This window comes from Prunus mume, linkage group LG1 (genome assembly GCF_029339155.1).
Source record: "Prunus mume cultivar Tortuosa linkage group LG1, ASM2933915v1, whole genome shotgun sequence".
NCBI lineage: Eukaryota > Viridiplantae > Streptophyta > Magnoliopsida > Rosales > Rosaceae > Prunus > Prunus mume.
The window spans coordinates 24,331,777-24,347,150 of NC_142698.1; the positions used below are offsets into that span (position 1 = coordinate 24,331,777).

Consider the following 15,374-nt stretch of genomic DNA (forward strand, 5'->3'; position numbering starts at 1 on the left):
AATGGCTGACACAAGCCTAGTTAAGTTAGCCACAACAGAAAACCAAAAACGAAACAGTCAGATTATAGATAATTTCAGTTTCTTGCTGCTAAAAGAAAAAAATAACAGATAATTTTTAGTTTTAATTCTCCTTATCTCTCTACTCTCTCCAATGAATTAAAAATAAAAAAAAATACAACAAAAAACAAAATTAAAAACACGAAACCGTATGAAACAAGGGATATGTATGTATTTGATGGAGTGTATCAGGTCAATGACAACTAAGTTAAATTACAGTTTTTTTCTCAAGTTATATACATGCCCACACGGTAAGTACAAGGAGCAACTTGAGCTAAGCTGGACTTTTTCAAATAAATAATTTAGACACCTATGGTGGTATGTAAAATGATGAATATCAACATCTGAGAAACCTGATCGACCTTCAACATTACATTCACTACACTATCCCTAACAGCTGTGACAACAAACAATGACCCGAAACACAACCTGTGGATGGTTTTACATAAACTAGTCTTCGTTACAGTTTAATTCGCTCGTTCCGGCAGAGGGATCATACTCAGTAACTATGTTAAAGAGGGTTACTCAGGATCACTCTCCGAATCTAGAAAGCTGAACTCTTTCTGTGCACCTAGCTTGATTAATACTGTTCCCTGATTCTCTTCACTCCATTTTATACCTTCATTCTCAATAAGTTTGATGACCTGTGCAAGGCAAACATTTAGGTAATGTATCATGTATACGTACGAAGATTGTCCCTATAAAGCTGAAGATTAAAAAAATTCAATGAAAAAAACATACATTCTTTTTTGCTAAAAAAAATTAAAAGATGGAAAGGTGAAATTCACTAGCACATACAAATATGGCACCATCATGAGTTAAAAGAACATTTTATTTGCACATAAATTAACAAAGGCACCAGTTTGATCATTTTTATATGCATTTTAAAACCGTCAAGGCCTGATTTTCCAACAAATTTAATGCAATGGAGCAGCTAAACCCATACCGATTGCTTCAGCTTTGACTTTCCAACACCATGTGACCCACACCCTGTGATGACCCTGAGGAATTGAACCGCTGGACCAGACATAGAAAAGTAATTAAGCTCACAATACCTAACAATTTATCAGAGCAAATTTGTTTTAAAATGAGAAAGTGGGGTAGAAAACACTTACATTGTGCATATGTTCCGAATAGGAGATGGATTTTTAAAAGCTTCATTGCTTGTTTGACGTGTTGTCCATGCAAATCAATTGTTATCACATTTTCTATGCCCTTGTTTCTGCATATTATAACATTAAGTAGTTTGTCTACAAAGAAAAAGGTAAGAGTTGAAAAAGGCAACGAATATATCATGCCAACCTAGCTTTAAAGATATCCTGGCTTGCCCTTTCATCAGCCTCTCGTGCCAACTTTGTCTGTACCTTCCCCTGGCCAAATGCAAGATAAGAGGTCAGGTAAATATCTCAACTTGATACAAAAACAAGAAAACAAAAGAACGACAACAGCTTTCCATGAGGCTTCGCCCTCTAGAAAATACAAACAAACTTAAACTGACAAATAGAGTGGGCATCCAAGGGACTTAGACTAGGTGGTTGACTGTTAAATCATTAAGTTTGTATAATGATTTTATCCTAGACCATTGAGCAGCCTACTAGACCTCATATAAGGAAATTGCTAGGGGAAAAAACCAACGAAAGCGCAAACAGCACACTTCAGCTATTGTCAAATATTTACTAATAATTTCAATAGGAAGTCCAAACATCTATCTAACACATTGTGCCAACCACTCCTCCATCATTGACAAAAAATGACATGCATGCCTCAAAGTACATCATTATAAAACAATCCAGTGAAAGCACACCTCCCAAACAATAACCTTACATCATTATAAAACAATCCAATGAAGCATGCCACCCAAACAACAACCTTACATCATTATAAAACGATCCAATGAAAGCACACCTCCCAAACAACAAACTTGCAATATTATGCTCTTAAAGAAGTACATACCTGGTCAGCGAGGTAACCTGCGTATTCCCGTGATCCTTTTGAATATGCCGTTGCAGCCTGTAGATAAATGCGCTCTTGTCAGTAAGTTACTAAAATAACCAATAAAAGTAAGGTGCTAAAACCATCTTACTTTCTGATAATGCGACCTCACTGAATCCCAGTGCTCCTTTGCAGTTCCTCTGAATGCATGATACTCGTCTCCTTTAACTAAATGAAAAAGGAAACAGAAAAACATAAGAATAAATGCAACTACACTGCTACACTTGGGTAAATAACCATTCATTAAAAAGTAAACAAAAGAAGCATTAAAAAAATGAAACCTTAATTATGAGGAAATTAATCACTAATCTAAGAGGAAACAAGTCCTTCGTACAAGAGAAGATGCAATTTCAAAGGAAACATCAGGAAATCAAAGTTCAATACCAAAGGTGTCCTTCTGTGCTGCAGAGCTAGAAGTGCAAACATCAAACCCGGGTGCCAATGATTGTAACTTATTTACAACATTCTTCCAATTCATGGCTGTTGGTTCATATTCAGGACTCTTGGAGATGTTAAACAAAGATTCCAACACCTTTTGAGGGAGTTCTGCTGGAGTACTTCTTGGGCTGACGGGTGATTGAGCTTCAGAACTAGCAAGAACCTTTGCATAATTCCTAAAACGAACAAAGCAACTTTGCTTGTGAGACCAGGCTCTACACTTCTAACATTCTCACAGCGAGAATGACATTTAGCCTCAAATAAAGGGACCTAAACAAGCTTTATGCCATGACATATTTGCCTAATCTGCATAATAGCATATAAATGGCATATGAAATACTTACTACCATAAGTGGCACAAACTGAATGAATCCAGAGAGAAAAATATGTATATGTATGGTTTGAGACAAATATCAATGGTATCTCCTGGAATTACCCCAAGAGTGAAAAAATGAAAGGACTAAAACTCCAATGACTTAAGCTGCTTTACAAAAGGTTCCCCTCATAAAAAACTAACATCATATGCTATCCAAATGCATAGGCTCTTCAAGCAAGTTTTAACATAAATTTACAATGTACATCCTTGATGCAAGATGGCTAAGTGGCATAAAAAGGAGTGCTCCTAACCATCAAAATCCTACACTGCCACACAACATCTAATAGATGCCATGCCAAAAGAGAAAAAGGGAAGAGAGATAGAGAGAGAGAGAGAGAGAGAGAGAGAGAGAGAGAGAGAGAGAGAGCAAATAAAAAGATTATCACTATAACTATACTGTATACTCAAAATGAAATGATCAAGGATTTCATTGGGTTAAGAAAAGAAAGAAAAGAAAAATGGAAAACAGAAGCGTCGAATTAGAATAATTTACCGGCAACTATATCCGGAATACCATATATTATCCTGGAGCTCGCTTTCAGATGAATGAGAAGTGCAATCAGATGCCCTATCCGTCGGCTGTCACAAAATTCCATAATCAATATAGACAAGGCACAAAACCAACTATTATGAAATTTTAAAACGAAAAGTATATGTAAAAAAATTTGCGGCCAACATATGTATAAAAATAATTCACAAAAAAGTTAAATAAACTAAACTATCAATCGTTATCCTTCATAAGCCTTACAGCAAAGCCACTCACTAGGCTCTTACAGAAGACAGCATAAACATCTCAATTTCAGTAAGACAACACTCTGGAAAATGTATCAACTACATCCTACTAAATTAAGAAAGAACAAGAAAAGGGGTGGGGGATGTTTGCTGCAAATTCACAATCAGATGATGTACAGACATCTAAATAACACTATGTTAGTTATGTATATCTGACATGAGTTCAACCAACCCAAACCCTCCACAAACTCAGTCCCCTACTTGTCAAGATGTGAACAGAGGAGTCTTTATTCTAACATAGGGTAAATACAAAAGTAACTTCTGGTGAGGGACTGATAAGAAAAAATATCTTAGCAAAAAGACAATGACAAGAAAGCCTCTAGATGGTCCTGAATAGTAAGAAACTAAAGGCAGTCATATCAACAAAACACAAACCACCAGAAGCACAAACCTACAGACTCACACCATAACAAATATGAGTGCCACCAGAAACTTGTGAAGTTAAACTTGCATATCAACTATCAAAAAATAATGTTCAAAATAATAAAGTGACACAATACTATTGAACGAAAAATAACCAAAAGCACAACCCCGACAAGTTTATACTATTATGTTTAACAACAATGCCTTGACACAAAATAAAGAGCACAAAATATAGTACTTACAGTATCAGACTGATCGATGCGATATCTACCATCTTCTTTAAAAATCAAACTACTGTTAGAACTACTACTGGACTGTTCAAACGAGGAAGAAGATACATCAAGTAATGCATCCAAGGCCTGGAGAAGCATATAAATGGTCATTAGATTATAACCGAAAACCCAGTAGGTTCAAATAGGAATTTTCTTTTAGCTCAAACAAAATTTCCATAATGCTCATGACCCCTGGCGAATGTTCCATAAATATCTTAAGCACTCAGTGAAACATGATACAAACTCTATACACGCTAGCCACAACTAACTCATCTTCAAACCGACATATGCAAGCCCTTAGAAGAGAGGGAAAAAAAAATGATAAGCTCCGACTCACAATGCTCTTAGTACCTTTTCAACATCATACCCACACTGACCTGCAAAAACAAACTTTCAGGTCATGCAACAGCATACAACATATCCTATTCTACTCGACTCAACTCAACTCAAACTTACAGAACAAAAGACCTTAAAAATATAAATAAACAGTAAAAAAAATTCTACAGTGCTTCACTTCAGTTAGTATGTAAATCATAGTTTATACAATACTACACATACTACAATTTGAATAACTTAGCTCGGAAATAAAATAAAAAATTAGTGGCTACTCACAGAGGACATCTCTAACAACAGCCAAGCTTAGCTCAGACTCATCTCCAAGCATAGAGCAAAGGAACTGCTCGGCATCTTCTTCCCCAGCAGGAACTCCATTACCAAAACCCTTCAGCTTCGTCATCGTCGACCATGAACCTCTCCTAGGATTCGAGCTCACGTAATCTTTACCCAAAAAAGTTGATACCGTTCCCGCGGCCGCCACAACCCTCTTCTGCTTACCCCTAAAACCCTTCTCGCTCACCAAATTCTGAATACAGCCTGACTCGAACCCTTCTGACGAACCCGAACCCGAGCTCGAGCCCCAACTCGAACCCGCATCCGATCCAGAAACGCCACTCGTTGTGGAACTCGTGAACGGCTCTTCGGAGCTTTCAGCCACAGCTCGCTCCAAAATCTCTGCGGCTTTGTTCGAGTCACCGTTGGCTTCGCGATACGCAGAAACGGCGTCGTCGAGTGAAACCGAGGAGAAGTCCTGTGTAAGCGCGCGGATCACTTTCTGGCCTTCGTCTTCTTTGGCGACTGGCTTCGGATCTACCGAGCTCTTCTTCTTCCTTCTCCTCTTCGTGTGCTTCATCGCTGCAGATATAGCTAGGGTTTGACGTAACCAAGAGAATTGGAAATGATAGTTATAATGATGAATAAAACCCTAGCGTGAGAATAGAATACGATCAGGGATGATTTTCTTTCCGAGAGGATTAGGGTTTCTGAGATAGGTCGGTGCACCGGGGGAGGATCGGATCAGAAACCCTAAATTGGAGAGGCAGAGAGGGGGCACAGATGGAGAATTAGAGAAAGGAGCTTGGCTAATTTGAGGATTTCTGAAAATAACAGGAGGAGAAGGTGGTGGTGGTGATGGTTGGCGAATGGTTGACAGGGATTCATTTTTGTTTTGTTTTTTGGGCGACGACCTTTTGGAATTCTGAAGCTAAGTAAGTAAAAAGGGGAAAGGATTGGACTCAGCCATTTTATGGGATATGGGGCCCCATTCCTAACACCAACTGTTGCCATGCGACGGGATATCACTTTTCTTATATTGGCTGATAATGCAATGGCACGTAGAATAAGTTTTTCACATATCATTGTATTATTTATCGTAAATAGCAAAATAATACTATCTCGTGACACAGCAGCCAATACACGTGGCACCGTTGACGGAAATAAACGGTCGAGTTAATTAAATTGGGAGTGTACAGAAAAACAAAGCGACCGTTGAGCTAATGACAATTTTGATCCCCTATTGACCAAAATTTAAATTAGGAAGACAGAGACGTTCACATCCCTAATTTTAAGAATAATGCTACTCTTACCACATTCCTATACCATCTTATGTAGTAGTTGAGGTGGACAGCCACGTCAATTAAAATTATTTAATATTTTCTTTTCTTTTATGATTTATTCCAGTATTTGCTTGTCCAATTGTCTTAATTAAAATACACTTCATTGATTTAATTGATATGACATATAATATGGACATGCCACATCATGTGGTATAGAAATGTGAGATAAAAATGTGGTAAGTGTAGCATTACTCTAATTTTAATCACAAGTTTAATAGGGGTAGTTTACACTTCATTGATTTAATTGATATGACATATAATATGGACATGCCACATCATGTGGTATAGAAATGTGAGATAAAAATGTGGTAAGTGTAGCATTACTCTAATTTTAATCACAAGTTTAATAGGGGTAGTTTTGGTTGCTATGGGTAGTTTGTTTTTTAATTTTAATTTTTTAAATATAAAATATAAAAAACTTTTTAATAGGATGGGCTCATGCCGCAAAATGGCCAAACCCCCAACTCGGCACAGCTTGATGGACCGGAACTCTCATCCCCGCCCAAAATGGTGCAGCAAAATAGCCAGAAACACACCCCCCCCCCACCCCAAAAAAACAAAACTCGGCACAGCTTAATGGGCCAGAACTCTCATCCCAACCCAGCCCAAAATGGTCCGAGCAGGTACCGAACTATGCTAATACAAAACTGGGTCGGACTTGAACAAACCATGCCCTTACTAAGCCTGAATTTGTCCCTCTCATCAATTAACACATTCGAATCTTCGATCTTATAAGGGGAACTTCTACAATGAGGAGTTAAAGTGAGAAGACCGATCCAACCGTCAAAACATTTAAAATATTTAAGTCCCATGATTTCTTTACATTTGTTGATTGTGAGATTTGACCTCCTCAAATAACCTCCTCACTTTAAGCCCTCATTATAGCCTTTCCGTCTTATAAAAGAGACACTTGCCAAGGAAAAACATGCAGAAACCATTGTTATTGCAACCAGAAGGATAAATTGAGCACATTTTTTCTTGTCTTTTATGAACAGTGAAAACTTCTCTCTTTCAGTGAAAGCATTTTTCATTTTTACTGTTCTACATTGATCTAAAGAGTGTAAAGATACAAGCATCTGGGATCAGAAATGTTGCAATCGCAGCCTACCCCATGCAAATAGATTTCTACATTACACATTATTTGATACACCATAAGATATGGATGGGGAGATTTGCCTGCCACACTGTCAAGATTCACGGTTTACTTTCAACGTCGACTGTTTTAATTGCCTCCTCGTAGACACAGCCAGTTAAGGATTTAGGCTGTGTTGTGTATTGACAGAGGACAACCTGCTCTGTGGATTTGGGAGGAGAAATTGGCAGATCCCATTGAGGTTCATGAGCAAGGTATTTTGTTGTCTGCTTAGCCACTCCCAGAGATGCATGAAATTGTTCATGTCCTGCTGCGTTCACAAACCTAAACTTGTCATCTTTTCTTTCACAACAGTTAACACACTGCATTTTTCTTCTCTGCACCTCTTCCCGAGCTCTCTGGAAGATTAAAGGAGAGCGCAAACAATGAGATATTTCTAAAAGAGAACATTCTCAGTTCACTAGAAAACAATCAGTTAATAGTTACATAAAGGAGATGAAAATCCAAAACAGAATAAATTTGAGCACAAATAGAACCACATAATGAGCCTTGTGCCCTTCTTACTTAATCATAGTCACTCTATTTAGTGATGCCCTTATTCTCATGTTTCACAATAACCATTGCACTGCAACAATGTTCGCAAATTTTCAGCTTGTACAAAATTGCCAATAGCAGAACAAAGAAGTTAGTATGGCATGTAAAATACTGTAAATGTTTTGAAGTGCTTATGAAAAAAACTCCCCATACATCTTCCCTGTAGGACTTGTCCAGAAGAACTTTATACCTCATGACTATTATGAGAAGTAGCATCTCGTTTACCAGAGCAAAATATTTCATGACACACTAAAGAACATCCAGTCACATCTCCAACAGAATTACGACATGCAAGGTTAAGTGTTGCATACTGCACAATACAACCTATGGATCTCCATCCATCAACTACAACTGTTAGTAAACTACAATGTTCGGAGCTACTTGAAGAACTTCTACCCATTATCCATACCTGAACATGTGATCAACACCTCTCATCTACATATAACTCAACACTCCCCAGTGCACCAAGTTGGATATCCAAATTGCACACAGGGTGATGCCTTGTTTTCAGAAATTATTATCAACTCCATATTTCAGAGCAAAATTTATCAATTCTATCATGTCAAAATACCATTAGTACCATAATCATAAATCGCATATAAGATTTCACCTATACCAAACTTTCGAGACGATAGTAGCGGCATCAAAGCTAAGCAGTCATACATCAACTAAATAAAACTAAAGCAATCAGCGAGAGATTATTTGTAAGGACAAATGAGACAAACCTGTAGCAATCTGAAATCGAACTTGGGCAGTCCAATTTGCCCAACAGTCAATGACCCAAACAAGTTCCCAAGCAATGCAGCATCAGGCACAGTTAACCCATTAACAAGACCAGCAACAAACCCACCTAAGAAACTGTCTCCGGCACCCGTCGGATCAACCTGGTTCGTCGGAAACGGCCCAACTTCCACTTCCCCATCTCTCCAATACACTCTGCACCCACGCCTCCCGTTCGTCACAACAACACAGCAGAGCTTCCTCACCTCCTCAACCTCCATGAACAAGGCCTCTTCCGCCGACGCCTTTAAGAACCCAATTCGCGGCAATAGGTGGAAGAAACCACTCTCTTTCAAAGCCACATGCTTCACAGTCCCATCGACGCCATCGAAAGCTCGGATCAGAGCCTGGATGTCCACAAACACAGTGTTGCAAATCTCAAGCAGCTTCTCCATCGTCTCGACCGTGACCTCTCCTCCGACCCCGACCGCCATTCCGAAATCAAACCTGGATTCGGGGAGATCCGAGGGCTTAATCGGGTCGCAGGAGCTGACCCGTTTCAGAACCCGGTCCTGGCGGCCGTCGCCGTCGACGCCGGAATCGAAATGCGCGTGGAACAGAGTGGTTTTGCAATTGGGTACAACAATGGGGTCACGAGGAACCGAGTAAGCGAAGTCGGAGCCGACTTTGGAGACCAGATTGTAGGGAACGGAGAGGCCATCGAAGACGTTGGAGATGAAAGAGGCTGCCCCGCCGAGAGTCTCGGCCAAAACGACGCCGTCCTTGATGAGAACGTCGTGGCAATAGTTGCCGGAGACTAGCACTCGGTGAGTGGAATTGGGTTGGTTTCGGTCTCGAACCATGTGGGGTTTGGTGGGTTGGGATTCGATTGTGTGATTTCAGGATCATGGGTGAGAAAGAAGAAGAAGAAGAAAGAAAGTTAGGGTTTGAGAGGCGCCATTGAAGAAATGAGGGGAGAGAGAGAGAGAGAGAGAGAAAGAGATATTTAAGAGATGACGATGGGCGCAGAATGAAGACAAAGTCGGGTTTGGGTTGGCAAATTGTACGTGCAGGTGTCGCTAGGAAGAAGACGCGCAATGCGCACCAGAATATAGAGATGATATGAGAGAGAGGGAAAGATGGGGAGGAATTGAAGCATATTTATAGTGTGCATGGATGGAGAGATCAATCGGTTGGGGGAGGAAGCTGACTGTTGTCGGTGATGGCCTCTCCTCCGTCCTTTGCTTACTTTGATTTGCGGAATTGGGACCATCGGGAATTGCCACTATGATTTGTTTATCCAAAAGTTATACTTAATAATTTCTTCTTCTCTTTTGGGTCAGAATACTTAATAATTTCTTCTTCTCTTTTGGGTCAGAATACTTAATAATTTCTTCTTCTCATTAGATATTAAAAATCATTACTGTCATCTTAGATTAAATTCTCTTTTTGGGTCCAAGCTTGACATTATAAAGCCCAATGGCACAAAGAAGGACTCAATCTACTAGGCCCAACGACGCAAACGTCCCACAACACAAGCACTTCAAGAAGAACCATAAGACATCCCATTTCAAATAGATTGGAGTACTGCCCTGGTCTCCTTTTGGCAAACTTATAAATTCTGGGATTTAGGAAAATACTTGCCTCCTCAGGAAGTAGGAACTCCTACTTTCCTGCTAATCACAATTTGACATGTAAGAATGCCTCCTTTCAGGTAAGGAGTAAAGCATTGTCTTGGGATTTAGTTTACTAAATTGAACGACACATCAATATATTATGCTTTACAAGGATGAGACTCATAAAGACTGATTTAGACATGATTCCAATTCCGTTCACGCCAAGCCACTAAACAATGCCTAAAAGCTCTACTGAGTGTCAAAACAAGAAGAGAAAAGTCTTTGTAACAATCCAAAAGTACAACCTCATTCTCAAGGTCACTTATATCGCGACTCTACAATCACTATTCATTACTTATTCTAACTTTGGCATCAAAGAGTATCACTATACATAACTTATTCTAACTTTGGCACCAAAGAGTCTTTAGCTAACATGACATCGGTGTTCCTCAAATCACGGAAATCAGTCATTTGTGCAAGATATTGAGCATAGAAGACCAGCTCAATAATCGAGCAGAATTTTACTTGGGTTCGAGCAAGAACACCATTGAGACCCTGCTAGGACAGCCGTTATTAACAGGCCAAATTTAAGTATCACAGTCCTAATACACGAGCTCACCACTTTAGGACCACCTCATGGAAGAACTCCTCCCTTCATAGGAGCTCCCGGAAAATATTCAAAAAATACATGTACTAAAGTGCTAACCAAGCAGAGCATAAAGCGGTAATCATAACAGAACATCCATCAGGTATTTGCTGCTGTTCTACAAGCTTACACAATTGGCTAATAGCTATCATGGCTGGGAATGTGATTCCAGATCACTTACAACCCTCTGAAATGGCCTAGTGTGTCACAAATTGCACTACTTTAGAATACGATTCTTATTCGAACTCCAAACGCTACCTCTGACTCTAAAGTAAACCATTTGAGACCCACATTAAACAATAAAAGGAAAAGAAAAAAGTGGAGCACATCCTTCTCGGGCCACTCTTTAACTTCAGAGAGTTTTTCCAAGAAGATGGTGTTTTTCTTCTTCTCCTTTGGTCACTTTTTAAAACTAAAAGGTACGGGCTTTCCAACCCTGGCAATTTCATCTTTATTTTCGAACCTTCCATATCAAATCTAAACATATATTTGATTCAATGCCCAACATTCTCATGTTGCTAATTTAAAATTTTCACAACAGAGCAGGATGGGGCATTTACCATATGATAAAACATGTCTGCTGAAAGAATGCAAACTCTTAACTCCTTCCAAGTATGGGATACTAGATATTCGCAAACTGCTTTACCTCTTTTAATTGCATTTATAACATAAAAAGAGAAGGATTTGGCAGTGTCATTGCAGTAAAGTGGGGAAGCAGACACTGGAAGATGAATTGCATAAAATCTAGGTTGGTTACTTTACAGTTATAAACAAGAAACAACAGACCGTAAGTAGTATTGAAGTTCGTACAGAGATTGCATGAAGCCTACTTGGCCAGCTAATCAAATTGTCTTATTTACTAGATGTTGGTCAGGATGCTATACCAGGCTAATGCAGGCAACTAATGCAGCATACCAAGCTCATCAATCAGAGCGGATGCCACCCAGAAAGGTCCTCGGATCAGGGCAGCCTCCATTGAACTGCGCTTGTGAAAAGTCAAAACCAGGGTTCTGCACAGGACCAAAAAAATAATCACAAACTATGTTACCTGGAAAGTCATATAAGGGCAACTTTGGTTAAGGTTCATTTGATCTGTACAAATTCATTTCCATAAAAGAGCCCTTTTCTGTTTAAGATAACTAGAATAAAACTAATTTGTAGGCCAAAAGCAACAACCAAATGGAAGATGTCAGGAACAAATAATTACATCTAATGTAAACAACATACCCTTTAAGATCCTGCATCAACATTTCATATTGATAGAAAATCAGAAGGCTAATTTTGAACCTCTAGTTAGACAAGACTACAACTGTATATAGGGAAAATCATGCGAAAAACGTTCTCATCTCTTCCTGACAAGTAAAATGAAATATATGCGGAATCTTGGGCACAATTAACGATAAAATCGCCACATGTTAATTAAAGAAATCCTAGTAAAACCACCTAACAATATTAGTTGCACTTAGCAAGCACTATATGTTAATCATTAGTAACAGTAAGATAATCAGCTAGCTTCACATTCAGTTCATCAATTCGAACACTAAAACATAGTTCCATACAACGAGAATAAGATGCATCTAACTCACCTCTTCTTGAAATCTCTGAAGCATGAGGCGCTTCTGCTCAAGGTCAGTGGAGTAAGGATCTAGCTGACCCTCCCCCACTATAGGTGAAGCCCATGTCTGCCCTTTGTCCCTCTTTTGCAGTGTAATGTGCATTATATCATCCTCTACCAAAATATTTATTTAAAAAAATATCAGCATAATTCAAATTTATGAAGAAATTTTTTTTTAAAAAAAACAGAGAATATAAGGGGAAAAAGAAAACTAACACCAATTACCTAGTGTCCAGAAAGAACAGTCTGTCTTAACTGGGCTAGTAAGATCATGCTGTACAATCCGCATACGAAAGGCACCGTTTAAACCACCTATCAAAAACTTCATTTTTCGAGGAAATAAATCAAATGGAACTGAATTACTTACATTGAGGTAGGGAGGATTGCCTTTAATGCCGACTTCGACGTGCTTCGACTGGATTTTGCAAAAAAATTGCTTTGAAGGAACATTTGGGGGCAGATTTATGTACATGTTCACCTCCTCTAGGGTTTGGTCCCATTCAAACACCTTCTGACCTAAGAATTTCAATCCGCACACAAATTTCAGTCACTGCAAACCAAAATGAAAAGCAAAATCCATGAAAGGAAAGAGATTTACCATTGTGAACGAAGCTGTGGCGCTTCTCTGGAGCCAATTTCTCGGCCATTTGGGTCGCTAGGGTTTGCTTACGCTCTGCGATTTGGGACCTCTGTTCGCGCGCTTGTCTTCCTCTTTGTCTTCGTTTCTTGAAGCTTCTAATGCGAAATTTGGATATTCTTAAAACTGACCCTAACATTTATGAATTTTTATGTTTATTGCCCATTAACTTTTGTGAATCATTTTTTTTGTACAACAAATTTCGGCATTTCCATTGTTGCCACAGTTTACATATTCTTTCCCCTTCTGTTTATGATTGTGGAACTTGGGCCTTCCTCAAACATCAACACCTCTCATACGATCATATCCACCACCTACATTGAAATTGTGAATGCCCACCATATCCACCATTTATTTAATGAAATTGTGAATGCACATGTATTAAGCAAATTCAGGTATTTTGTTTACATAAGACATTGGGAGTTTCGAGTTTAGAACTTGCTTCCTGCTCATCTTGCTACTACTGAGCCACCTAAAGTTTGTAGAATAAGCCTTTTTGACTCCAATGTCTGATGTATAAGGAAAAAATAACCATTTGGAAAACCTTGTAAGGATGGTCGAGTTCTACGAACATTAGACATGTAAGGTAAAAAAGACATGAATCAAATGGAAAAAGGAAGAAAAAAAAAAGCATAATCAACTAGCAAATTGGTTTAGTGATACTTTTCTTCCTAATGTTGGAGGATGTTCCAAGCTCGAATTCACCTCTGCATTAATTTTATTAAAAAAAATACACAATAATGACATAAATGAGATAAATAATGCGTATATAGCGACAGGTTTGTAGTTTATGATCAATTGTGCCGTAATATGCATGGCATGGCACCACTAAAATACGTACAAAAGTGACCCATTAGGGTTGCTTTTCATGATATGAGTACTAATTTGATTTTGCATGGGTTAGCCAAGCCAGTTCCATTTTGGAGTGTAAAAACGAGAGAGTCTATGTCTTTGAGGAAACTTCGTCCAGTATTTTCTTTTGGCCAAGAGTATCTGACCAATCAGTTTATGGGTTTTTTCTTCTTCTTTTTTTGGTTTGATCAAACTTAAAAGAAATAATGACAACCGTTTGATTCCTTTAGAGGAAAAGGCTTGAAAATTCCACGAAAGTTCGGACTCTCTGGGTACATCACATATGTACATACTGCTGCTTCCTTTTAGCCTCTCTCTCTCATTGGACTAGTACGTTATTGCTTGCTTGCTTGCTTGCTTCCATTGAAGCACACGGAAAGATGCAGGTAGAAGCTAGCAGCTAGCTTAACCAATGACACAAACTGAGTGGAGATGCAAAACCCAAAAGAGACAATTGGACATAATATTATTAAATAAATATATTTTGTCATCGAGTCACTGGCACTGCCGCTGGCAAGTGTGGCGGGTAAAGGGTAAAGGATAGAGTAGAGAGCTTTGCATGCAGTACTCTCCAAGTGTCGATAAAATTCATGCATGTTTCCACATCAATCTGCTGCTATTTATCACTTTTACTACAAATCAGCTCCAAAGAAATATATACACAAATATAATTTTGGGAGTTTCACTAAAACACCCAAAATGGAGGTTGAAATTATAAAAAAACCCAACACCCAAAACACTTTATAAACACACCCAAAACCCATCATTACACACACTCAAAACCCATTTATAAACACACCCAAAAAGTTGACTTTGTGGTTGATTTTGGGTGTGTTTCTATGTTTAAATAGTGTTTGGGTTTTTTTATAAATACATGTCTAGGATTGGGTTTATTTATAAATTTGTATATAATTTTCTTCAGAATTAAAGTCTAATAACCTTTTGATTACCTCTCCTGGAGGCCCTCGGCACAAGCAGGTAGGTAGGACGGTCGTTTAAGGCCCTCAAATTGGGAGGGCCTCAATTTGAATAATAGTATATATATACATACCTATATTATTTATAAATACTATATTATATAAATATTATGTTAGGCCCAAACCAATTATTGTAAATATAAAAAACTTACCTAATTATTTAATTCAAAATTAAAAAGAGGAAACTCAATAAAGGCCCACTTATTGTAAAAAAAGAAGAAGAAAAACTTGTTCAATTACTAAATTTAAAATTAAAAAGAGGAAACTCAATAAAGATCCAATTATTTTTTAAACTTATAGCAGCTTAAATCAATTAACCAACGAGGTCTAACCCAGTGGAAAAAGGGCCTTGACCTGCATACAAGAGGTCTCAAGTTTGAAC

General features: G+C 38.4%; 3 protein-coding genes across 3 annotated transcripts; all 3 read right to left on the reverse strand.

The window, feature by feature from the left end:
* Positions 1 to 209: 209 nt before the first annotated feature.
* LOC103320841 (smr (Small MutS Related) domain-containing protein) lies at positions 210 to 5,836 on the reverse strand. The gene is made up of 11 exons (XM_008222579.3): positions 4,903 to 5,836; positions 4,642 to 4,667; positions 4,261 to 4,377; positions 3,357 to 3,442; positions 2,434 to 2,663; positions 2,141 to 2,217; positions 2,011 to 2,067; positions 1,360 to 1,427; positions 1,173 to 1,279; positions 1,004 to 1,074; positions 210 to 701 (listed from the first exon to the last, which is right to left on the reverse strand). Exons 1-11 carry the CDS (start codon positions 5,477 to 5,479, stop codon positions 579 to 581), a joined length of 1,539 nt encoding a protein of 512 aa, XP_008220801.1. The 5' UTR covers positions 5,480 to 5,836; the 3' UTR covers positions 210 to 578.
* A 1,323-nt stretch (positions 5,837 to 7,159) lies between these two features.
* MIK (pfkB-like carbohydrate kinase family protein) lies at positions 7,160 to 9,783 on the reverse strand. The gene is made up of 2 exons (XM_008222568.3): positions 8,655 to 9,783; positions 7,160 to 7,733 (listed from the first exon to the last, which is right to left on the reverse strand). Exons 1-2 carry the CDS (start codon positions 9,510 to 9,512, stop codon positions 7,437 to 7,439), a joined length of 1,155 nt encoding a protein of 384 aa, XP_008220790.1. The 5' UTR covers positions 9,513 to 9,783; the 3' UTR covers positions 7,160 to 7,436.
* A 1,835-nt stretch (positions 9,784 to 11,618) lies between these two features.
* Positions 11,619 to 13,284, reverse strand: LOC103320823 (HSP20-like chaperones superfamily protein). Its single transcript, XM_008222556.3, has 5 exons — positions 13,125 to 13,284; positions 12,894 to 13,042; positions 12,752 to 12,800; positions 12,498 to 12,640; positions 11,619 to 11,921 (listed from the first exon to the last, which is right to left on the reverse strand). Exons 1-5 carry the CDS (start codon positions 13,171 to 13,173, stop codon positions 11,835 to 11,837), a joined length of 477 nt encoding a protein of 158 aa, XP_008220778.1. The 5' UTR covers positions 13,174 to 13,284; the 3' UTR covers positions 11,619 to 11,834.
* Between the last annotated feature and the right edge of the window lie 2,090 nt (positions 13,285 to 15,374).

What these genes read in the sequence shown, in the direction of transcription:
- LOC103320841 (XM_008222579.3), bottom strand. Translation starts at nt 5,479, where the DNA reads ATGAAGCACACGAAGAGGAGAAGGAAGAAGAAGAGCTCGGTAGATCCG. An exon ending in TGTTGTTAGAGATGTCCTCT is followed by an intron (nt 4,668 to 4,902) that starts GTGAGTAGCCAC and finishes TTGTTTTTGCAG; the next exon opens with GTCAGTGTGGGTATGATGTT. An exon ending in ATTCGGAACATATGCACAAT is followed by an intron (nt 1,075 to 1,172) that starts GTAAGTGTTTTC and finishes TGTCTGGTCCAG; the next exon opens with CGGTTCAATTCCTCAGGGTC.
- MIK (XM_008222568.3), bottom strand. Translation starts at nt 9,512, where the DNA reads ATGGTTCGAGACCGAAACCAACCCAATTCCACTCACCGAGTGCTAGTC. An exon ending in TCGATTTCAGATTGCTACAG is followed by an intron (nt 7,734 to 8,654) that starts GTTTGTCTCATT and finishes TTAATCTTCCAG; the next exon opens with AGAGCTCGGGAAGAGGTGCA.
- LOC103320823 (XM_008222556.3), bottom strand. Translation starts at nt 13,173, where the DNA reads ATGGCCGAGAAATTGGCTCCAGAGAAGCGCCACAGCTTCGTTCACAAT. An exon ending in CTGTTCTTTCTGGACACTAG is followed by an intron (nt 12,641 to 12,751) that starts GTAATTGGTGTT and finishes ATATTTTGGTAG; the next exon opens with AGGATGATATAATGCACATT. An exon ending in TTCAGAGATTTCAAGAAGAG is followed by an intron (nt 11,922 to 12,497) that starts GTGAGTTAGATG and finishes GGTCCTGTGCAG; the next exon opens with AACCCTGGTTTTGACTTTTC.